General features: G+C 47.8%; 2 protein-coding genes across 3 annotated transcripts in view; one reads left to right on the top strand and one right to left on the bottom strand.

Annotated features, from left to right (window-relative positions):
• The window catches only part of PI4KA (phosphatidylinositol 4-kinase alpha), a 112,016-nt gene that overhangs the window by 43,293 nt on the left and 45,660 nt on the right, over window positions 1–23,063 (top strand). For both annotated transcript variants that reach the window (XM_028094920.2, XM_028094918.2), the window contains 3 exons: window positions 20,780–20,888; window positions 21,243–21,379; window positions 21,562–21,695. In XM_028094920.2, coding sequence (XP_027950721.1) covers window positions 20,780–20,888; window positions 21,243–21,379; window positions 21,562–21,695 — 380 coding nt within the window. The remainder of the gene's footprint in view (window positions 1–20,779; window positions 20,889–21,242; window positions 21,380–21,561; window positions 21,696–23,063) is intronic.
• On the bottom strand, window positions 3,941–11,850 carry SERPIND1 (serpin family D member 1). Its single transcript, XM_028094921.2, has 4 exons — window positions 10,971–11,850; window positions 6,814–7,087; window positions 4,840–4,984; window positions 3,941–4,132 (listed from the first exon to the last, which is right to left on the bottom strand). Exons 1-4 carry the CDS (start codon window positions 11,848–11,850, stop codon window positions 3,941–3,943), a joined length of 1,491 nt encoding a protein of 496 aa, XP_027950722.1.

The raw sequence follows: 23,063 nt of genomic DNA on the forward strand, positions 1-23,063 counted from the left end.
CATCTGCGTAATGACAGTCTCCTTTGCCCGAGTGTGCTTGAGGGGATGGTTTGCCTGCACCCGAGCTGCCTCCCTGTACTCAGCTTTTCCCTCTCCCCTGGGGACCTTACCACCTTTGCACCTGCGATCAGGTGCTTCCCACAGGCTCTGAGGATTTGAGAATGTCCAGGACTCTCTGCCGAGGTATTTTTCATCACTGCCTGCATTGATTTTTAAAAGCAAACTTTTTCATTTTATACTTAATATCGATTACTGTACAGTTGTGTTTTAGAAGTACCATTGTACATGGATCCTTTATTTAGCCTGGAGAGAAAGGTGAGGGGCATAAAGTCCGTGGCACTCTCTCAGCCTATCGGAGGGGAGGAGGGCCGGCAGCACGCTCCATGAGAGAGCAGGTTTTGGCAGCCAGGGAGCTTGTTTGGGGTGACACTCGAATCCGTGAATTCTGGTGAGTTCGAACACCAGAATTCTCTGACCCGTGTGCCTGTGAGCTTTTGACCATGTATAGCCGTTGTCATTTAGAGTTTGATAACGGCATAGAAGAAATTCCAGGGGATACTTTGCACTTTCCAGGAGTAGTGACCAATGAGGTTGGTTGGGAACACGTAGATGTTCAGGTCACAGGGGCCAGGGTTGGGCTCCTGGTCCTGTGCGTGGGATCCTGGGTGAGCATCACAACCTCTCCATATCGGCCTGCTCTGCCCACAGTGCTTCTGGAAAAGATGAAGATGACCCTCTGAAGTGCCCAGCTGGGTCAGTGTAGGCATGACTCTTAGCAATGATAGGCAAGCACACACTGACTTAAAATACTTTGTTTACTCCACTGCAGTGACCTTTAACATGAATAGAATAAGTATTGTAGTCTTAACAAAAGTTAATGGTTATATTATGGGGGAGGAAACAAATATTTGATTCTGTTGCTCAACAAAGAGCACAGAGAATCATGGAATCTTACATTTGCTCTCTGGTTTGCCCCTTGGACCCTCTAGGAGAAACTAGTTTCCAACAGTTTTTTTTGTTTTTTGTTTTTAATGTGTTATCTTTCTTTTCTTTCTTTCCTTTCTTTTGGAAGAAGATACTCTGTTTTGGATCTTTTGATGACAGAGTGTCTCCAGGTACTCTGTTCAGTGGAAGTGCCAGTGGGTTTGGGGCAGGAAGCCTGGGTGTCCATCCAAATGCAGCTTATCAGTGATTTATCAGTGACTTTAGGAGCCTGGAGGGGGTCACTGGAGACTGGGTCATGTGATCTCTGAGGCTCCTTCAGAGCTTAGGCTTGGTGATCTTTGACCTGCAACTTTGTAGAAGAGTATTTCTTCAGAAATATCCCTGATTAAATTGCTTTTCTTAGTGTCTAGCCCGTTAGTTAATCAAGCCCCATGAAAGGTATCTAATGCTTAGAGTCCTGTGCGTTCCACTGTTGTAGTGATTTGATAAGCTGCGCCTCCTGCTCAGAAAACATTTGTGCACTTCACTTAGAGCTAGTTTCCCTGTGCCACCGGTAATTTCTGTGGCCTTGGACAGGTTACTTATTCTCTCAGCGCCTATAGAGTTAGGTTTGTGGACTAACAGGTTTTAGGTCATGGACTCCTTTGAAAGCCTTGCCCTCTCCTTCCATAGAAATGCATTTCTTCACAAGGTTTTGCATTTATTCTCAGGAAGCTGAGTGGGAGAAACCTGCCCAGGGCCCCCCAGTTAGGAATCCCTGGGCTAGATACTCTCTCAGACAAAGATAGTAACAAGAAGCCTTTATCTAGCTTTTGCTAAGCACCAAGCACTGATGTAAACCCCATCTAGTCATTAACTCACTACTCCTTACAACAGCCCTGTAAGGTAGGTGCTGTTATTATCCCTATTTTACAGGTGGAGAAACTGAGGCACGGAACTTGCCTCAGAGTCCCACAGCTACTAAATGTCAGAGCCAGGGTTGAGACCCAGGCAGCCTGGCTCAGGGTCTGTGCTCTGAACTAACACCCTATTGCCTTGAAACCTGGGTCGGCTAGTTTCAGAAAGAGGGGATCTGAGTGCATTGAGTGGATGTGGGTGAACAAAAAGCATGGAGGCTGGAGGGCCTTGACCTGGGCCGGGTCACAGAGGAGCCTGGGCTGGCTCCATCACAGGTGAGGCAGGCCACATTGGAAGGGAGAGGTCACCTTTTGGGTAGGGGACAGACGTGGCAAAGGGCTACAGGCAGAGTTTTTGAGAGAGCCACGTTTAGGAATGGGAGGAACAGGAGGAACCAGCAGCAGGACAAGGAAAGTAGGACAAGCACCAGGAAAGGACAGTGCAGAAGTGCACTGGAGAAGGAATTCAAGGAGTGGGGTGTCAGCCAGCTCAGGGCTCTCCGAGAGGTCAGGAGGCGTGGCAGGCAAAGAGGTAGCCTCCACCCTGCACTGGTCAAGAGATACAGGAGGCAGAGGCCCTGGTGCAGAAAGTTGGGAAGGAAGCAGGTGGAGAGGTGTGTTAGCAACTAACAGCAGGGCCTGGGGCAGATCATATCTCCTCCGAGACCTCAACTGTTTCTCCAGCTGCCAAAAGGAGGTGATAACAGTGCGAACCTCCTAGCTGTGCAGTGAGGACTCAGTGATAACCTGCAGGCAAACCCATCACAGGGCCCCCTACAGTGGGGAACGTGAGGTGCTCCCCTTTTGCTGGCACCATGACTAGTATTGGTCTCACTGAGTCTGAAGCCCTCTGTGACAGATTCTGTGGGTGACTCTGGAGTCAAGCCAACCTGTGCTCAAACCCTGCTCTTCCTCCTCTGCAGAGAAAGAAGAGAAAGCCTCTCTTGCAGGGCTCTGGGGTCATAATTAGACAGCTGCGCACACAGCATTTGTGATGCTCTCCCCATCACTGCCCGGAGTCCCCAGCACTGCAGAGGCACCAGCACCCTTGAATTCTGAGCAGCCTTTTTGGATTCCACTCATCTTACCCAAGTAGCGAAACATTCAGACATCTGAATGTCACCTCCTTTCTCAAACCAGACCCACTCTGGGAGCTCATCTGAGGGTCTCCCTGCGTCCAGGGATGAAAGCCAAAGCATGTGCCCCACATAAAGACTGGCATTTCAGGAATTTCCACGGAGCCTCATCCACAGCATCTTTGCCGCAGGATTTAGCAACACTCACCGTGTCCTGATCCTGAGGAATATGCCTGCTGTGTAGCACATGAGTCACCGTGAAGAACTCAGGTTGCTTTTTTGTCAACCTCTGTCATTCCTGGGGATGTCAGCTATTTTGAATTTGGCTTTTCTTAGTTACTTGAGCCTCAAAAAATAGAGAATTATAACAGACACACAGTAAAAGTGGCAATATTTATTTATCTCTAAGGTAGAAGGCATGGCCATGTGTATACACTGTCCTCTGGGCAGCAGTGAGGTGACAGCAGAAGTATAGATGACATTTAGCATCAATTCAGAAGGTTAGGCCTTGAGAGAATTAGGGTGTTAGGCCCTAACACCCAGGGCACCCCTTGAATGTCATGAGGTTGCTTCTGTCCTGGGCACCATCTTTGGGAAAGGTGAGAAATTAGTCCTACAGCTCATTTCTGTGTTCTCTGTTCAGCTGAGGAGCGCTGGTAATTTGAGTAATAGAGCCAAAAGTTCAAGGACGGGGACGGCAGGGAAAAGAGGTACACAGGTAAGCCCCCTATAGGTTTGCACTGAGGAGGCGGGAGTAAGCCGGTCTGTATGTTGCTGACAGCCTCTAGGTAATGGCTCACATATCACAGGTGCATTAACGTCTGTGAACTGCTGGCCTTGTTCACTGTGCTAAACGGATTCCAATGAGCTTCTCGGTCGGCTTGTGAATTTTTTCCCTCCTGTGGGCCTCAATTTCAGAATGGTAGCATAAACCACGAAAGCCATGATGCCAGAACATCTCCATTCTCGTTGTTAGAATGGAACCAGAATTACACAGTGCCCCCAAAACCCAGACCTCCACCTTTAAGACTTGGTGGGGTTGGCAACTCTCCCCATGAAGAGCAGGCAGCTGGTGCGGTGCTCATAGATGAGGAAGAGGAAGGGGCGGTCGACAGTGAAACGGACTTGGGTAGTCAGCGGCATGAACCCCACCGTGGTCATGGCAGCAGCCTGGGTGCCCTCCTCGTTCACCATGATGGTTCCTTGGTGCTTGAACTATTTCAAGATGGAAAGGAAAGTTGTCAGATCCCATCAGTGGATACACAGAGGGATAGACGAGATAGTAGAGTCTCCTCTCATTCAGGGTGGAAACACCGCATGCAAGGCACGAACCACAGCTGGCCAGAATGACCCTTGAAGGTCTCTCTCACTCCTGCCAGGTGCAGTGATTGTGCTCAGAGGCTGTGTCATATAAACAATGCATATCTCTAAACTCCAACATCACAGTTGCTCGTGGTGGTGCTCATGGTATGAGTGGTCTCCCAGCAAAACGGCAGGGGCAGGCCCCATCTTCTGTGCACACTGTAGGTGCACTGCCAGAAGGGTGGGGCCTGGATCTGCATGGGTTTGTTGGACTGATATTCTCTCTTTTTTTGTGGAGTGTCTATTGTTGTGTCAAGTTCAGCGTGCAGGTCATGCCCTTTCTCTGCATATATTTAACGGGTCTTTCATGATTCAGCTGGGTGTTGTAGCTATTTCACGGATTGGGGCGCATACCTCCTCTCTTTCTGCAGTCGGCAGGAATGAGGCTCACTCCCACGCTGCTTCCTAAAACAGATTACCCTACCCACTCAGTGTCTGGCAGACCCAGGGAGAGCAGACCCAGCATTGCTGACCTGTGAAGTCAGGCCGGGCAGGAGGGAGGCTTTGCTGGGGGCAGACCCTGGGGACAGGTGCAGAGGGTGGATGAGGGGAGAGCTTACCAGATCGATGGTGATCCTGTGGTCTGAGATTCCTGTCATATTGCTGTCTTTGTCGAACAGTGCCGTGACCCCCATTGACTTCAGGGCCTCCACGAGGTTGTAGTTCTTCTCCAGCTTGAATTTCGGCAGAAGCACTTCTCGAGTTCTGGGCAGAGAAGAAAAGGGGGCCCAGTTTTATTGAACCACAAGTTCCAAAAGAATCCTGTTTTTCCCTCAAATGTCCACAACCTCCTTTCCACCACCAATCGCAGGTTGCTTTTACCACAGAATGGATGCAGCACTTCTTGAAATTCATATCCCAGTACTGTCAGTTGAGTTTTGGGGAAAGACCATCCATTATGATTCCAGTTCCTTAAAATGGAGGCATGGTTAATACTATGCAGTCATTTCCTCCATACTGTGGGGTTCACGTCCCACCTTCCAGGTCAGCAACAGAACTATTACTGGTTTATGGTTTGAGTATCTAAAAATAATTCTCTTGTTTGGGTCATTGATTTCAGGCATTTCTTATTTTGTTAAGTAAGCAGTTGAATATCTGATCAGTGTACAGAAAAAAGAACCCTTCACATTGGCAGAAAGTGCTAAACTTTAGTTCTCTGTCCTTGTCTCAACACATTCAGTCCTTATGGATAAACAGCAACTACAGTGCCCATGGGGCCAAGTCCAGCACACAAAGGGGATAAAGAGACATCAGACACAGTCCCCCTTCTCAAGAGTTTGCTTTCCTTTTGGCAAGCCAGGACTCACGTGTGTGAAGCAGCAAAACAGTAAAGGTGGTATGGTAACATCTGAACAACCACAATGGATCTAACTACTGGAGCTACCCAGCAGGGAGTGAGGAGAAGGGGGTGTTCCTGGGGCCTAGAAGGCTGCCCACAGCTTGAGAGATGGCATGAGCAAAGCCCGGAGGGAGCTTGAGCCGAGGTGTGGCTGGCGTGCAGAAGGGCACCGGGCAGGCGGGGAGGAAAGAAGAGGAGGGGCAAAGCAGGTCAGACGGGGTCAGACGGGGACTGTGTCTGTGGGCCTGGCCAAGAAGCTGGGCTGCATCCCGTGGGCAGGTGGCCCATAGAGTGCTTCTGAGGCGAGGAGCCGGGGCCGGAGAGTGTCTTGGGAACACCATTTGGAGGCCAGCGCCGCATGGCTTGACGAATGGAATGGGCAGGCTGTTTAGGCCTTGCTGACTCAGGGTGGGAGGTGGGTACATAGGGGACATTTCTAAGGAAGAATTGACAGGGCCTGATGACTCACTGGCTCACTGGGCGAATGCCTTCCTCTAAGAGCCCTCTTCTGGGTTTGTTGCATGTCTTGCATTCTTGTCCCAAAAGGAGACCTGAACCAGATTCACATCTTAATATGGGCCTAGCCAGTTTCCAATAAAACAGAAATGTGACTTTTCTATTCTTTCTGCCATGTTCCGCTAAAATCATAGTAACTACTTAAAACCTGTAGTTTTGACTCTGGAGTAATAAATAGTGAGAGAGGAAAATCATGAACACGTCCTTCATAGGTTATGAGGACTACAGCATTTCCTACGCAGGGAAGGGAGAGCTTATCACAGGCACCAGGCTCTGTGACAGGTGCTCAGTGTCACTTTTCTAGGTGTTTCTCTCTGTGACCCTGGGAAGTCCTAGGATCGTGCTGCTTTTACGGATGATGAAGCCAGGGCTCAAAGCCACAGAGCAAGTAGGTGGCAGGGCCGGGATTGTTTCCGAGCTGGCTCGAAGTCACCTGCCCCTCACATCTGAAACTGTCATATGGTAGGGAGGAGGGCAGATGTGTTTCTCACAGATGCTGTCCGATTGCTTCTCACCGAGCAGGAAATTTGAGCTGAATTAACAAGACTGGCCCAGGATGGCAGTTCTTGGGTTTTTATGCACACGTCTCCCTTCTCCTTGAAATGACCAAAATTCCCAGTATTTCTGTTCTCTCCCAGCTTCCCAAAGATCAAAAGAGCAAACATTCAACCTAAAGTACCTGTTTGTCATGCTTTTCTGCCATCTCTCCACCACTTGGGGCGTCAGTTGTGTCTCAAGGGTCTTCATCCCAGACAGCTTGTGCGGGACCACGATTAGCATGCTGATGCCCCCCACATACTCCAGCATCAGGACATCGCAGTCCAGCTCCTGGTCATTTGCTGCCAGAAAGTTCCCCTTGGTCTGCATCATGGAAACTTTGACCATCTCTCGCTCATTCAACCGGAAGTTGTGTTTGTGTGTCATTTCTACTGGGAATTTATTCACCCAGGATCCTGTAAAGTCAACAAGAACAGGGCTTTTATTAAAATATTATTTTAAAGCCGTGGTCCACACATGTGAGCGTGCATCAGAAACACCTGGAGGGGGGCGCCTGGGTAGCTCAGTTGGTTAAGCGACTGCCTTTGGCACAGGTCATGATCCTGGAGTCCCGGGATCAAGTCCCGCATCAGGCTCCCTGCTCAGCAGGGAGTCTGCTTCTCCCTCTGACCTTCCCCCCTCTCATGCACTCTCTCTCTCTCTCATTCCCTCTCTCAAATAAATACAATCTTTAAAAAAAAAAAAAGAAAGAAACAGCTGGAGGTGTTTGTTCTGACTGTAGGGCCCACCCCCAGAGTCTCTGGTTCTGTAGGTCTAATTTGAACCAAGAATTTGCATTTCTCACAAGCTCCCAGGTGGTGCTAATGCTCCTGGTCCGGAGACTACACTTTGAGGACCGCTGTTCTAAATGATTCCAAGCTCAGAATGCTGACATACTTGTAGGAAGTATGATAATGGTAGAGAAGTTAGATAGACTGGAATGAATGACTGGTTTAGATGAGGGCACTAACTAGTTGTTTAACTCCAGCAAGATGCGGAACGTGCCTGGACCTCTACTTGTTGACCTGTAAAATGAGTAGCTTTTTGCTCGTGGCAGCTCTGTTTCGATGGTTTTCATCCCTTCCACTCTGCGACTCCATAGGGACTAGCAGGATACACTGATGATGCCATCAGATCTTCATGTCAGATTTGGGTAAAATGCTGTGTGTCCAGGAGTGAGTACATGTCTGTTTTAGCTCTAAGATGCTAGTAACTATAATAATGGCTTCTCACTGACAACTGAGAACTAGCAGTGTGCCAAGCATTCCTTTAAGCATCTTTCCTGTATCCTTCATTTCCTGCTTCTAGCAACCATATGAGATGCGTGCTTTTTATTATATGCCTTGTTTTACAGATGAGGAAACAGAGGCACAAAGAAGCAAAGTAACTTGTACACGGTTTCTATCTGGTAGGTAGAGCCACTGGGATGAGATAAGCCTCTGCCCCGGGCTTCTCAGTCTCAGCACTGTTGACATTTGGGCAGTTCTCTGTTGTGGGGGCTGTCCTGTGCATTGTAGGGTGTTTCGCAGCATCCCTGGCTTTTACCCCCGAGATGCCAGGGTTGCTTCCTCTTTCCCCCCAGGTTGCGGCAAGCACAGATGTCACTGTGCTTCTGCTGGAGCCTGTCCCATGTCGCCTGGGTTTCTCTTTCTGACTTCCTCCTGAGACCCAACCTCTGTTTTTATTGAGCTTTACAAGGCGGTTATAGTATCTGTAACTAAAAATCAAATTAGTGGGCACCTGGGTGGCTCAAACAGCTAAGTGCCTGCCCAAGGTTCTGGGATCGAGCCCTGTGTTGTCAGGCTCCCTGCTCCACAGGGAGCCTGCTTCTCCCACTCCCTCTCCCTGCTGCTCCCCCTGCTTGTCCTTGCTCTCTCTCTCTCTCTGTGTCAAATAAATAAAACTTTTTTTTTAAGATTTTATTTATTTATTTGACAGAGAGGGAACACAAGCAGGGAGAGTGGGAGAGGGAGAAGCAGGCTTCCCACTGAGCAGGGAGCCCGATGCGGGGCTCCATCCCAGGACCCTGGGATCATGACCTGAGCCGAAGGCAGACACTTAACGACTGAGCCACCCAGGCGCCCCTAAATAAAATCTTTTTAAAAAATCAAATTAGTAACAAATTGAGCTAGCGATTAAAATTATACTTCTAGACCTTCATTTCTTTTGATAAGCATCCATGATTTAAAAAAAAAAAAGTATCCATGAAAGATTGGGTGCTACTGGCATTTCATTCCTCTGATTCCAATGTTAAATTAAGTGACCATCCAACACAAAGGGTAAAGGACACACGTATATTTGCCACTCTAACCCCTTGGTGTGACACTGGTTAGTATGTGCTGGAGGTTATAAACCCACTGTCCTAGTCATTCTGAAGTCCTTGCTGGCGGGAATGGCTTGCTGCTGTGTTTCTCTGCCTACTCTTGATCTTTTGGCCAGCCTAATGCAGAGGCACTCATGTCCGGGGCACCCCATGACCAGTAGAACTGAGGGCTTTGGTGCTGCCCAGGTAATTTACACTGGCTGTTCTGAAGCTGTTTCTAAACACAGGTTAATTGCTCACAGAAGCAGAATAACCGTCACTAGCAATATCAGTGAATAACCTACTTAATATATTATATGACATTGGCATCTGCAGTTTTACTCCTTCAAGTTCATTGAGTTCTTCCACATGCCAGGCTAGCACTCATCACTATCTGTTGCAGTGCTGCACACAGCCCTGCCAGAGTTACCATCATCTCTGTGATAAAGGTGAGGAAACAGTCACAGATGTTGAATGACCTGCCCGAGGCCACATGAATAAGTGGGGAGGCCAGGGCTTAAACTCCAGTTTGCTTACTTCCATGTACTTATGACCAGTAATAAAAAGTATATGTGTGTGGGGGCGCCTGGTTGGCTCAATCAGTTGAGCACCTGACTCTTGATTTCAGCTCAGGTCATGATCTCAGGGTGGTTAGATCGAGCCCCACTTCGGGCTCCGTGCTGTGTTAGAGCCTGCTTGTGATTCTTTCTCTCCTTCCCCCTCTTCCTCCTCCCCACTGCTTACATTCCCACTGTCTTTCTTAAAAAAAAAAAAAAGTGTGTGTTCATTATATATATAGCATGTGTCTGTGTGTCTGTCACAAGCCTGTTAGAGCCTCAGCCTTTGATAACCCACTACAAGGCCTTCGGTGTGCCTGGCATTTGAGAGGGAAGCCCAGGGGTCTGGCTCAGCCTCCATGCCCCTCCTGCGGTCTTGGCTGCTTCAGCCCTACTTTGCCCATCTGGCGGAATGCCCGCCTGGCACAGCTCCTGAAAGGCCTTGGCCCTCCCTTGGCAGCCCCACCACCCCAGAGCGGGAGCCAAGAGAGGACCCCTGTCCTTCGCCTCCCTGGGCTGTAACCAGTGCTGGAGCTAACTAGTGAGGAAGCATAGCCTCCTGGGCCTCAGGGACTGACTCTAGCTAGTGCCCACCAGGTTTTGGTGGCAGAGAGGAGAGTGGTTATGTGTCACCATGAGTCATTGAGATGTGGACCCATTCCTAGTGTCTGCCCTTTGGCTCTCTAGGCTTGTAGACTGAGGTAGAGGTTTCTTCCAGTTCAAGCCCTGCTGAGGGCACTGTGAACAAGGTCTGGATTTTACAAGTCCATTGCCCATTTACTTCCAGGATCCCAGGGGTCCTATGTCTGTGCAGTGGTGTGGGGGTGGGGAATGTCCTCCTTTCTTGTCTGGCCCAGAATGGTTGGTCTGGAAATAATAGTTTATTTCCCCACCCCCTCCTGCCCATTAGTGCACAAGTATCCCAAAAAGGAGTTGCAGATATTAATGTTAGTCAAGCTGAACAGTTTTCAAACACCTGTCTTCAGCCCCTTGTCCATATTCCTGCTTACTGATAATTGGGAGAGGAGATGAAAAAAACTCAAATCCAAGATGGCCAAATGCTAAAAAGGTTTTTCATTTTTCTTCCAATTTACTCAAAGCACTAGAGATGGCCTGCCTGGTGCAGCCTTGGCTCTGCCCCTTACTGGCTGTGCGCCCTGGGAGCATCATTTTACTTCTCTGTGCCTTGGCGGCTCTGTCTGTAAAATGGGATGCTAATAACAAGGTTGTGATGAAGTTTCTGTGAGCATAAAGCACAGAGTTAGGGCTCAGTGTCAGCTGCTACCGTCATCTCATCCTGATCTTCCCGGTGAGCTGACCTTGTGTCTTGGTTTCCTGGATAAATCGGGCTAGAGAATACAGTTCTTGACGTTCAGTCCATCTGAACACTAAAAGAGTATGTCACAAGTTTGTTTTGAGAAACTTAAAGCTATTTCTTACCTTTAAAGTAGATGCAGTTTAGAATCATCATCTGAGTAGCTGGGTCTATATTCTCCAGAGCATCTTTTATGAGACCCTTGGTGATCTTCAGAATGTGGTTATTGGTTTTCAATATGAAGGCAGGGTCTGAGAAGTCAGCCGCCTGGGCCTCCGCAAAGTAGTACTCTCTTACTTTTCTTTTGAAGTCATCCAGGATTGGAAATTGCTTCTGGACGTAAAGATCATTGACTGACCGCAGTGTGTACCCAAAATTCCTCCTGAAGAGGCGATGAGTCAGTTTACGGAAAAGATTGTGAATGGTCATGATCTCATACTTGCTGCTGGCATTGACAAAATCTTTGAAATGCAAAATTGAGTGCACTTGTTCATAGGTCTCCCCCTGCAGGCCAAAGGAAATCATGCCCATGGCCGTGGAAATGCCTACTGGGGCTATGAAGATGTTGTCAGAAGCACAGGCCTGTTCCTTCAGCACTCGGTAGAGATTGAAAGCGAACTTGGCATTGAGGATGTTGAGACGCTGGATCCGGCTCTTGCCTTGGAAGAGCTGGAGGATGTTCCCAGCACCGGCCTCTGAATCGGTTGGTGAAACCGCATCAATGATGTCAATATAGTCATCATCTTCGCTGAATATCTTCTCTAGGTCCAGATAGTCCTCGTCCTCCTCCCCCTCTGTGATCCAGTCGTTGGTGACCGTGTTTTCCTTGTGGAAGTCGGCGGGGAGAAGGGGCATGCTCAGGTTTTGACTACTTAACTGCCCCCACTGGGGATCTGCTGATGGAGAACCTTCCCCTCCTTTCTCAAGCTGACTGGCCAGGCTGTTGCTCCCACGCATGGACATTAGGATGAGAGAAACGATGAGAGGTTGGAACAGGCGTTTCATTTTGGCAGAGCTAAATCTGGGAGAGAAAACCAGTGATGGTGAAAGGTGGCCTAGGGGACCGGCCACCGCAGTGCTCAGAGGGCAAGCCCATAGCTTTCACCCCAGAAGATGCCCTGGGAGTGTCAGTCCTTAACCATTTTAAAATCACGCACCTTCAGAGAAGCTGATGAAGATAAACAGATACTGAACATTTTGTGTGGCTTCATAAACCTACCTGAAGGATCTGTGGGCCCCAACCTGAGAATCCCTTCAGTAACATACATATATTCCTGGGGACTCAGTGTTCCCAGGGAGTTTCTCTTTCATTCACTCACCAAACTTTGCTGTCTTCCAAACAACATATTAGGCACTGGAGGCACAAAGGTGTCCCCCACCAAGGGGCTCTGCCAGCCAGACAGGGAACAGAGGTGCAGTAAAGCAGAGGGGCTCTCGTAAAGACACTACCAAAGCAGATGGCGGTGCAGAGCTGGGGTGTGGCCCTGTCTCCTGGGGTAGGATCGGGCTGCCAGGGGAGCTTCACCAAGCTTCCCTGGGAGGTGGGGTCTGAGTGGAGATGTTGAAAAAGGTGTATGGGCCAGGCTTTCTGCAAACAAATATCCTAAAGATATGTGAAATTTGTGTTGTTATTTGGGGTTGTGCAATTTGCATAACATTTGGAATTTGTCGTGATGCAGAGATCCTCTGGGTGTCTCGTGGAAGGTGGCCAGCAGCCTGTCTTTCCCCTGGAGGCCTAGAGGCTGTGAGGCTGTATGGCTTACCACAGGTGTCCTCTCTTCTCTGCATCTGTTACTTGGCTTCTACTGCTGTCAGGAGGACCTACTAAATCTTTTTTACTGAACTGCTTCTAGCATGGGGTTAGGAGCAATCTTACCAGGTGTATAAGGTCTGTGTGAGGATGATGTCGGAAAGCTCTCACTGGAAGGCCTGAGGGGCAGTCCCTTTATTTAAATAAGTTTTGGGGCACCTGGGTGGCTCAGTCGGTTAAGCGTCTGCCTTCGGCTCAGGTCATGATCCCAAAGTCCCGGGATTGAGCCCCACGTCCTGCTCCCTGCTCAGCAGGGAATCTGCTTCTCCCTCTGCCACTCCCACTGCTCTCTCTCATTCTCTCTAATATAAATAAAAATCTTTAAATAAATAAATAAGTTTTTAATACATACACTGTGGTAAGCCTGTCTTTATCTACCCATCCTGTGCCTTGTTCCAAGGAAGGATGTATCTTGACTTGTCACATCAGTTTTACCTGCCAAATGGCTTTATCTTTCTCTTGCTCACTTCCTGGTATTAATTGCATTCTGGGTAGATGAGCTATTATTCGATGTTTCTGTGTTTCTCCAGGACGGTAACAGCAGGCACTTATAATGTTCTACCATTGTACGTGTCACTTCTGAGCAGCCCGGAAAGAAGAACTGTGTCTCGTCAAGTTTGTTGTGTGTGTGTAACCATCTCCTATTTGAGGACCAGAATATCTGCTTCCAGTCTAGGCCAGATAAGAATTACTGGCGTCTATTAAGTAAATATGTGGACTTGTTAGTCTGAATTTGGGCCTAGCTATACGGATACCCAACATGTGATACTCTCAGTTTTGTTGATGTTGATGACAGCAGTGACTTTTTTTTTTTAAGATTTTTATTTATTAGAGAGAGAAAGCACATGAGATGGGGGGAGGGTCAGAGGGAGAAGCAGACTCCCTGCCAAGCAGGGAGCCCGATGCGGGACTCGATCCAGGGACTCCAGGATCATGACCTGAGCTGAAGGCAGTGGCTTAACCAACTGAGCCACCCAGGCGCCCGACAGCAGTGACTCTTGATAGAGCATCTGCTCGATGCCAGGTGCTGTGCAAGGAATTTCGTCTATGTAACCTAACTCATCCTTCCAACATTTTATATACCAGGATACTGAGACTTATGTCACTGTATGTGGCAGTGGAACCTCTGCCTCTTTGCCTCGGAACACCAGGACTGGTTTCTCTGTCCCATCCCCCCACCCCCCCACCATCTCCCTCCTTGGGTCTTCCCATACAATACCGTGAAAATAATCAGCTCAAATGCTGTTCTAATCACCACCAAAAAACTTTTGAATCACACATTTTGGAGAGGGCAAGTCACATAAGTTTCTGACTTTGAAAATGTCTGTTGTCTTTTCCCACCCCACACCCTCCCCCCAGCATCCAGCTGAGGCTGTGGTGCTGCACACATAGCCCGCACCTGAGAAGCCATTTCTGATGTGTCTGGCTGCAGGTAGAACTGGGCCCAGTGTCCAGATAGAACTGGGCATGGATATTGATAGCAATACACTGTAAAAAGTTAGAAAAGAAGAAAGCGAGCAACTTGGTGGAAGTCTTTTTGCTAGGCTGCACTTAGGAAGATCCTTCTCAGGCAAAAACAAGGTTAAAAAAAACAACTTGAATGAATAAGAGTTCAGGAAAAGGAATCTGAGACCAGATAAGGAGGCAGAGGTGAAGACGTTCATGTTTTTTACCCTGTGTTCATATAGTATATTTGGAAGCTTCTTATACCCTGTTCCTGCATTATATGATGAAAAGCCAAAAATAGTGTTCATTATTCCCTTATCAGGAAGGAGAAAAGCTCTCTGATATTTTCTGTGGATTGAAATTAAGGATCTAAAAGGCCAGTCTTGGTGCCTGGGTGGTTCATTTGATTAAGTGTCTGCCTTCGGCTCAGGTCATGATCCCAGGGTCCTGGGATCAAGCCCACATCGGGCTCCCTGCTCAGCAGGGAGTCTGCTTCTCCCTCTCCCTCTGCTTCTCTCCCTGACTCGTGCACTCTCTCTCTCTCTCTCTCACACATAACTCTTAAAAAAAAAAAAAGGCCAATTTTCCTATTATTCTGCCACTTAGTATAACAAGAATTATATATAAGACATTTTAGAACTACTACTAGGTTATGCTTAAATCAGGTGACTATCTTTGAAGAGAAGCAGTATTTTTTAAAGGTAAATCGTTCAAAAGTTTGTCTTTCTGGGAACTTTATATGGCGCTTTCTCATGCCAACTATATGGAGCAAGGTTGGCCTTTTTGGTCACACATCAGAGCATAACACCTGGACACCTTAGTCCCTCCTGGCTATGTCTTCAGGCCCAAAGAGGGCAGATGTGATGGGAGAGAAGTGACTGCTTGAAGTTTTAAAAACCTTTCACTTTGAAATAACTTCAAACATTAGAAAAGTTGAAAGACCGGCATAGAGAATAGCCCCTGTACACCCTTTTCCCAGATTCACTAGCTTTTGTATTTGGAACAGTTGCTTTATAGCTTTGTGTACACAAGCAGGCACACATGTATACTCTTTTCTTTTTTTTTTTAAGATTTTATTTATTTATTTGACAGAGACACAGCGAGAGAGGGAACACAAGCAGGGGGAGTGGGAGAGGGAGAAGCAGGCCTTCTGCGGAGCTGGGAGCCCGATGCGGGGCTCGATCCCAGGACCCTGGGATCATGACCTGAGCCGAAGGCAGACGCTTAACGACTGAGCCACCCAGGCGCCCTACTCTTTTCTTTTCTGAAACCTTTGAGAGTAGGTCACTTATAGTGTGTCCCTCTGACTTTTAATTCTAATATTTGAGGGAAAAAGTGCCTCAGGACAAGGATATTTCATGCACATCACAGTACCATTAGGCACTTAAGATAATTTAACCCAGGCGCAATACTTTCCTGTTGCAGTTCCTATTCCAGCTTTGTCTATTGTCTTAGTAATGTACCTGACAGAATGTTATATTAGGCAGGCTAAAAAACAAAACAGTTTTTCCATTTTTAAGACAGTGTAGCAAGCTTTTGAATTTGTAGTTTGATAGCGAAATGCACCAGTTACCCATCTCTAACCACTGCAAGTAAGAATTTATAATAGAAACCAAACTCACCTCTGTGCTTCTGAGAAGTGGTGTTGCAGAGATGGAATGAGCCAAGGTCACCAGCAGGGTTTCAATGTGAACTTTGGTGCTGGGCCGGTGTTGGGTATTTTCCAAAGTAAATATGTCCCAAATCAAACACCATTCAGTTAGCTTTGTCAGCACAAACCTCCTCGGCTGTGTCTTTGATCTCTGCTGAGTGACTTCTGACTCCTCTGCTCCAGTTCTAGTATAGCTGGTGTTTTGAAGGCATGACTATCACTGTGTCGACGTGCTTGTGGGCACAGTCCCTGCTGAAGCCACCACATAATGAGATGCTCTTCAGAGCTCTGGGGGCTGGGTTACATTGGGGGTAGCTATAATGCTCCCCTAAAAGCAGAGGCCCACTCATCTGCCCTCCAGCTTTGGATTCTCCCACTCAGATGATCTGGCCGTGGTCTGGTCTCCAGGGCTGACGTGGCTGCAAGGCAGGTGTCCCCATGCTTCCACAAGTGTGTCCCTCGGAAAAGTGGAGGCGGGGGAGTGAGATCAGTGATTTATAGTGTAAGGAGACCTTGGTACAGAACTTTCTTCAGTCAGGGCTCACTCACTGTGTTCTGTGCCAGGCTTGCAGTCCAGCTTCCTTAGCTGTTACAGGATAGGGTATTACTGAGCAGTACTCCCCAAACTCCGGTCCACCTAGGCATTCACAGGGATCTGTGGAGCTAGGATCACTATGTGTTTTTTTTTTAATTTTTTATTTATTTGAGAGAGAGGATGAGCACGAGCGGGGGAGAGGAAGAAGCAGACTCCCCACTGAGCAGGGAGCCCGACGTGGGGCCGATCCCAGGACCCTAAGATCATGACCTCAGCCAGAGGCAGACGCTTAACCAACTGAACCACCCAGGTGCCCCTAGAGTCACTCTTTAAAATTTATTTTAAATTCTGTAATCTAAAACATTATTATAGGAATATTCTGGGTTGTCTGGAAGACCAACTTATCACAGAGCATTGCTCCCTGATTTTGGTACCCAGGAGTGTGTTTGTTACCCAGAGGCCCTCTAATGAAAACAGGACTCTCTGCGGACTCTGTAGGCTTGTGAGGAGCCTGTAGGGGGCATCTGTGTGTTGCTCATTTTGAGAAATTTCTGGCGCGTAAAGGACTGTCCATTGCATTTAAGAGCTGACAGGTGTGGCTGGATTTGGGTCCAGGTCAGCACTCAGTAGCTATGGTCACACATTGCTTTCTCAGAACCTTCACTGTTCCTGCTCAATACTGGGACTTCAGCATGGGCATCATTGTACAGGCCTGGAGGGCTATTACCTCTCACAGACTCCTCCAGGGCCTGATAAGCCCCATGTGATCTGCTCTTGGCCTTGTTCTCACACACACTAAGCCTGGCCCTTCTTGGAGCTTCGGCACTGGTTGCTCTTTCCGCATGAAGTCTTCCCTTAGGCCAGCCGTGGGCCTCTGCGCTCACACCATCTGCTCTGGGTTTCTCCGAGGCCGTGCTGGCTGCGTTGATGGGAATCCCACCTCCCACCCTCGGTGTTCTCTCTGAACTGAGGACAGTAGTTATACCTGCTGCATAAGGTTGCTATGGAAATTAGATGAGATGATGAGATAATGTGCAGAGAGCACAGAGAGTGGCGCCCGGCACTCAGTCAACACTCAGTAAACCTTTCCTGTTGTCACTTTCACCATACATAGTTTAGTCACAGAAAAGATATGGAAGGAGAGGCGGCCAACTCTTAACATTGGAAATGGGAGGCAGGTGGAAAGTGTTCATTTTTAACTCTATATGCTTTGCTGGAATTTCTTTTCTATGAATATATATTGTTTAGGTTATTTTAAACTAACCAGTAAATGTTTCTTTTTTTTTTAAAGATTTTATTTATTTATTTGAGAGAGAGAATGAGATAGAGAGAGAGAGCATGAGAGGGGGGAGGGTCCGAGGGAGAAGCAGACTCCCTGCTGAGCAGGGAGTCCGACGTGGGACTCGATCCCGGGACTCCAGGATCATGACCTGAGCCGAAGGCCATTGCTTAACCAACTGAGCCACTCAGGCGCCCACCAGTAAATGTTTCTTACATATCTAGGTTTCTGATCATGTAACTCACTGTTGAAAAAACTGGAGTTCAGCCCTTCTTGACAATTCTGACATTTTTGGGTCTGTTCCCCACTGGAGGTGTATAGTTTGGGCCCCCACTGTAAAGTAGTACCTTCTGCCACACCTACTCCATTGTTTTCTTTCCAGTTCAGAGGCTTGCCTTATGGTTAGATATATTTCCCAACTTCTTATTACAAAATTGAAAAATATACAAAGCAATTGGAAGAATTGAATAATGGACATCCATTTACCAATGTTCTAGATAAAACAGTTACTGTTTTGACATACCTGCTTAATTCCATGTGCGCGCGTACCCTGCAGGTGTGTCCTGAGGTATTTGAAGGTGAGTTTTAGAGAGAGCACAACACTTCAGCCCTGGGCACTGGAGCTCGGTCTCCTAAATGGTGTGTGTTGGGGGGTGTCTCTGCCCTGCTCAGCACTGCTGTTACATCTGGGAAAATCAGTCCTTCTATCTTATATTGGACATCCAGTCCCAGTCAGATTTCTCCATGACTTCTTTGATAGCTTTTTAAAATCTAGGATCCATTCCTACCCTGCATTTGGTTGTTATGTTTCTTTGGACTCCTTCATCTGTTTTAGGCTTCTTTTCTCTGACCTTGATCTTCTTACGGGAGAGCAGGTCAGTTGTCCTATAACCCTTTCCTTTACCCTTTGCCTGTCCTGTCTTGGGGACAGACAAGACCCTTTCATCATCTTCTGGCCACTGTCTGGAACCTCCTTACTCCTTTCTGTCTCTCCTGAAGCATAGCAATGTGTCCCTGCACACAGTCCTAAACAGCCTGGCTACACTGTGTCTTTATCTTCAGTTGCTTCAGAGCACTTCTGGGGACTTTTGTGACTCTACCATAGTCTTCCCTTCCTGGGGACCAGAGCCATCTCAGCTGGTATGACGGAGTCATCAGTGCAGGGAGAACCTATAGGGCATTTCCAAGCCCTAGTTCTTAGGAGGGAGGCAAGATGTTCTCAGGGTGAGGAGTAGTAGGATCACAAATTGAAGATAGATTTTGGACAGTCACTTTCCCTCACTGTTCCAAAACCATTTTGGACCTTTCAGTCACTTGGGGCCTCTGATCTGATTGGGAGTGAAGCATGTTTAAAGCCTGACCATAACCACCAAAGGCAAGTTCTCCTTATAGCACACCAGAACCTCTTAGCCACATTGACCTTAAACACCAAGGAAGGCTGTGGTCTGGGAACCCCGTCATGCCTCCACCATCACTTGGGACCTTATCCTAGGGAGATCTACCACCTCAGAGACAGTCCCAGAGCTCCTTTTCCTCAGACCCACCGTCTTTGGCTACTAGCAGGCTGGAAGCCCCTCAGGTGTGCCTTAGTGGCAGTGTCCTTTCTACCATGAGACAGTTCTGACCACTGCTGCCCTCCCCAGTGCTTCTCTACCTCCTCAGCACCTTCCCACAGGTCACCTAGCCACCCCCACCCTATCTCGACCGACTCTCCCCAAGGGCACAGCACCCTAGTGGCTTTCGAAGAGAAGTTGCTTGCTTCTCCTACACAGCATGTTGTCCAGCCCTAGCCCTGTACCTGTGCCGTCCCTGTGATTGTGGAAGCAACATATCTATGGCAGAACTCCGGGAAGTACGGGCAACGTTAAGGAAGAAACTAGAAACTCCTGCCAACCCGGCTACCCAGAAATAATCATTATTAATATGCAACTGGAGTTTTCCCCTCTTTTTCTATGCACATGTATTTACATACATACACCTTAAATCTGTACTATGCTATATACATTTTGCATTTTTTTCACTTGACGTAAGTTCTACCTGTGTCACCAAATATTCTTAGCAAATACGATTTCTGATATATTGTAACTTATGTAAGTGCCTCATTCAGGTAAACATTTAGTGTTTTTCTCTTTATTGTTCTCTTCTAACAAATGTTGCAACATTTTTGTGCCTAAATCAGATTTTTTTTTTTGGATAGACCCCTAGAGATGGGATTTTAGGTGAAATGATGGGGCTATTTAGAATTTTTGATGCACTTTACCAGATTGCTTTCCAGGAAATAGTGTACCAGTTTATAGTCCTACCAGCCATGGGTGCAGGCACCCCTCTCACTGTGCCCCACCCTCCCAGCAGTGGTGTCATCATGTGCCCCACCTCTGTGTCCTTGGCCCTCATGACCGGATTGCAGAGACCCCTCACTGTAGCTTCATTATCACCGTAGGGGGCTCGACAACCTCTAGGGGTTCTGTGAGGACTAACTTGTCCAGTAGGTGCTGTGCACAAATTTAACATTTTTGCACAACCTACGAGCGACTGCCTGCTTCACGCTGGGCAGGACACCATCTGGAGCAAGGATGCAGGGACTTCAGCCTCTCATTTCTGCACCTAAGCAACTCTGCCTCTGCCTATTTTAAATCTTGGGATTCTGCCCAAGATGACTGTTGGAAAAGTTGTGCTGCCAGAAAAGATCTAAAAACCATTTCTCCTCAACCCACGAGGTTTCTCACGCTCACCCTGTCTCTCCAGTCACAGCTGTTCATCTGAGCTCCAGCCTCCCCAGCCCTCCATGCCCTCCCCAGGCCCAGCGTTTGGGCCTGATTCTCCTGTGGCTGGACAGCCTGCTGTCTCTTCTTTGCCTGGCCAAGGGTTACTTGCATGGTAACATTGAGACCCATGACACCTCCTCCAGGAACTCTGCCATGCTGTGATGATTTCCTCACCTGCCTCCAAACTTGGCAGAAAGGCCTTTGTAGGAATGGGGCTTTTCACCTCCAAGGCATGGGGCCTGGTGCACATTAGCTACTAAATAAATGTTTGCTGAATGGGTATTTACCAGTGAATTGATCAAGAAGTGTTGGTCACTGCTCAGTGTGTCTTTTCTAACCCAAAATGACTGACTGATTCTTGGAGAATGAATCTGGGGTTGATTTACATCTGTAGGTTTTAGGGCTTATGAGCAAATAACCTTTTCTCCCTCTGTCCTCGGTGCATCAGCTCACCCGAAGGTTGCCTCCCATCAAAGAAGCCAAGCCTCGGTTGCAGAAGCTCTTCCGGGACTTCTGGCTGTATTCCGTGCTGATGGGATTTGCCGTGGAGGGCTCCGGTAAGGGGATATTTGCTCTCTTGGGGAAGACAGAGTGCAGAGTGAAAACAAAGGTGAGGCAGGACCCTACCTAATTATGAATGTGCATGCATTCAAAATTCGTCCAAATTCAGCTGCTGCTTCCTACAAGTGATTGCAAATGTTACGCTTCCCAGATGTAGTTTAGGGTTCTGACAGTGCTATGTATCTTAGGAAAAACCTGTCCGAGTTAGGAAACAGACTCATTTCTATGCTCCATTTGGGGGATAATTGGCTCAAACAGAGGACCCACAACTCTAGATATGGTCAGCATCACCTGTCCCACAGTGCTTCTGGAGTAAGGTGGTGGTCTCATTCATGTGCACTTTCTTGCAGGACTCTGGCCAGAAGAATGGTACGAGGGAGTCTGTGAAATAGCCACCAAGTCGCCCCTGCTCACGTTTCCCAGCAAAGAACCACTGCGCTCTGTCCTCCAGTATAACTCAGCCATGAAAAACGACACAGTCACCCCCGTAAGGCTTCTCACCCTGCCAAGGACAGATGATGCAGGGCAGGGATTTTGCTAAGCTTTCTTGAACAATGACCAGATCCTTGCGTTGTCCTTGTTATTACATGTTCTCCACGGCTCCTGGGTGCCGGGGGGGCATTCCCCTCTGGTGCCTGTGTGAACCCTTGAGCGTTTCTTTCCCCCTAGGCTGAACTGAGTGAGCTCCGCAGCACCATCATCAACCTGCTGGACCCTGCTCCCGAAGTGTCCGCCCTCATCAACAAGCTGGACTTTGCCATGTCCACCTATCTCCTGTCTGTTTACCGGCTGGAATATATGAGGTATCCAGGCCTTTGCCTCCCAGCACAGCTACACTGGAGCTAATTTTTAAACTTTCGTGCCTTCTGGGCATGGGACTCTTTTTAGTTCCTCCCAAGACACGTAAGCTTTCTTAAAAAGCAAAAACCAAAAAAACCAAAAATATCCTATGCTTTCATGTGCTCCTCCTTCCTGGGCACCAAACACCACATCTTATAAATCCCCAGGTATCTAAACTCTCTTGTCATCCTCTCCTTATAGGGAATAGGCTTCTGAGCCAGTCACTATAGATGTTGCAAACTCAATCCACTTGACTGCACAAGAGCCCCTGTTAGGAACCGGCCCTCACTGAGTATGTTCTAAGACATTCATTTCGTTAGTTACCAGGACCACAGCTGAGTACAAACAGCAAATGGGAAGTGGGAAGGGGCCTGTCCCAAAACAGCCCCACAGGTGTCCCAACGCTCAGGATGCATGTGTAACCACAGCAGACCTAACAGCTATAATAATCGTCATCACGACAACACCAATATTAACATGGATTGAGTGCTTATGCCATGCCAGGCACTGTGCTAAGTTACATGTATTGGCATACTCTCCAGCAAGCCTATGAAGTAGGTGGTGTCACATACCCATTTTACAGATGAGGAAACTGAGACCCTGAGGCAGCCATTAAGTTATTTACCCAAGGTAATAATCCCTGATTTCCATGGAGATCCAGCTAGTCGGTTAAGCACCGTGTCATCCTGCCTCTCATAAATGACGGCTGGAAGAAGCAGCTAGGATGCTCAGAGCGCAGCTGCCTGTGTGAATGCTACAGATCCACCATGGTAAGGCCTGAGGCATCCTCGGGCTGCAGCTGAGTACGCTGGCTACAGAATGATGCGTCCCTGTCGTCAAAAAAGGTCAGGTTACACATCTCCTGTTTGTTGAAATCACAGGATAGGTGCAATAAGTTATAGAAAAACTCTACGAAATGGTCTGAAAAAGAAAGTGTTAGTTCTTAATAGGGGGAATATTTGGTAAATGCCACTATTTTAACCTTTATTTGGTGCCATGAAACCCTGTGGTAAAAGAACTCTTGCTCAGAAGCTCAACATATAAAACAGATTAAGGCTGTTTTGTGTGAGTGGGAGTGAGCACGCACCTTCCTGCCCTGTCCCCTCCTCCCTGCCTCTTGGTAGCCTGAGGGTGCCACAACAGAGCAGAGTTTGAGAACTAGTGACCCATTCTCCCCCAGAGTCCCAAAGAGCCAAGGAACTTTTGAATTTCCTTGCTTTTTTCATTATAATTTTTTTATAAAAGTAATACAAGAATATTACACATAAACTTGGAAATAAATGGAGAGGAAAAACCACCGATCCCACCACTATTCCCTGTTGTGTGTTAGT

This window comes from Eumetopias jubatus, unplaced genomic scaffold (assembly GCF_037043125.1).
Source record: "Eumetopias jubatus isolate StellerSeaLion01/CBP00866 unplaced genomic scaffold, mEumJub1_p1.0 scaffold_16, whole genome shotgun sequence".
Lineage (NCBI taxonomy): Eukaryota > Metazoa > Chordata > Mammalia > Carnivora > Otariidae > Eumetopias > Eumetopias jubatus.

Bases quoted from the DNA above. Each gene is read 5' to 3' on its own strand.
- SERPIND1 (XM_028094921.2), bottom strand. From the start codon at position 11,850: ATGAAACGCCTGTTCCAACCTCTCATCGTTTCTCTCATCCTAATGTCC. The intron at 7,088-10,970 runs GTAAGAAATAGC...TTGACTTTACAG, and splicing joins AAACTGCATCTACTTTAAAG to GATCCTGGGTGAATAAATTC. The intron at 4,985-6,813 runs GTACTTTAGGTT...TTCTCTGCCCAG, and splicing joins CAGAAAAGCATGACAAACAG to AACTCGAGAAGTGCTTCTGC.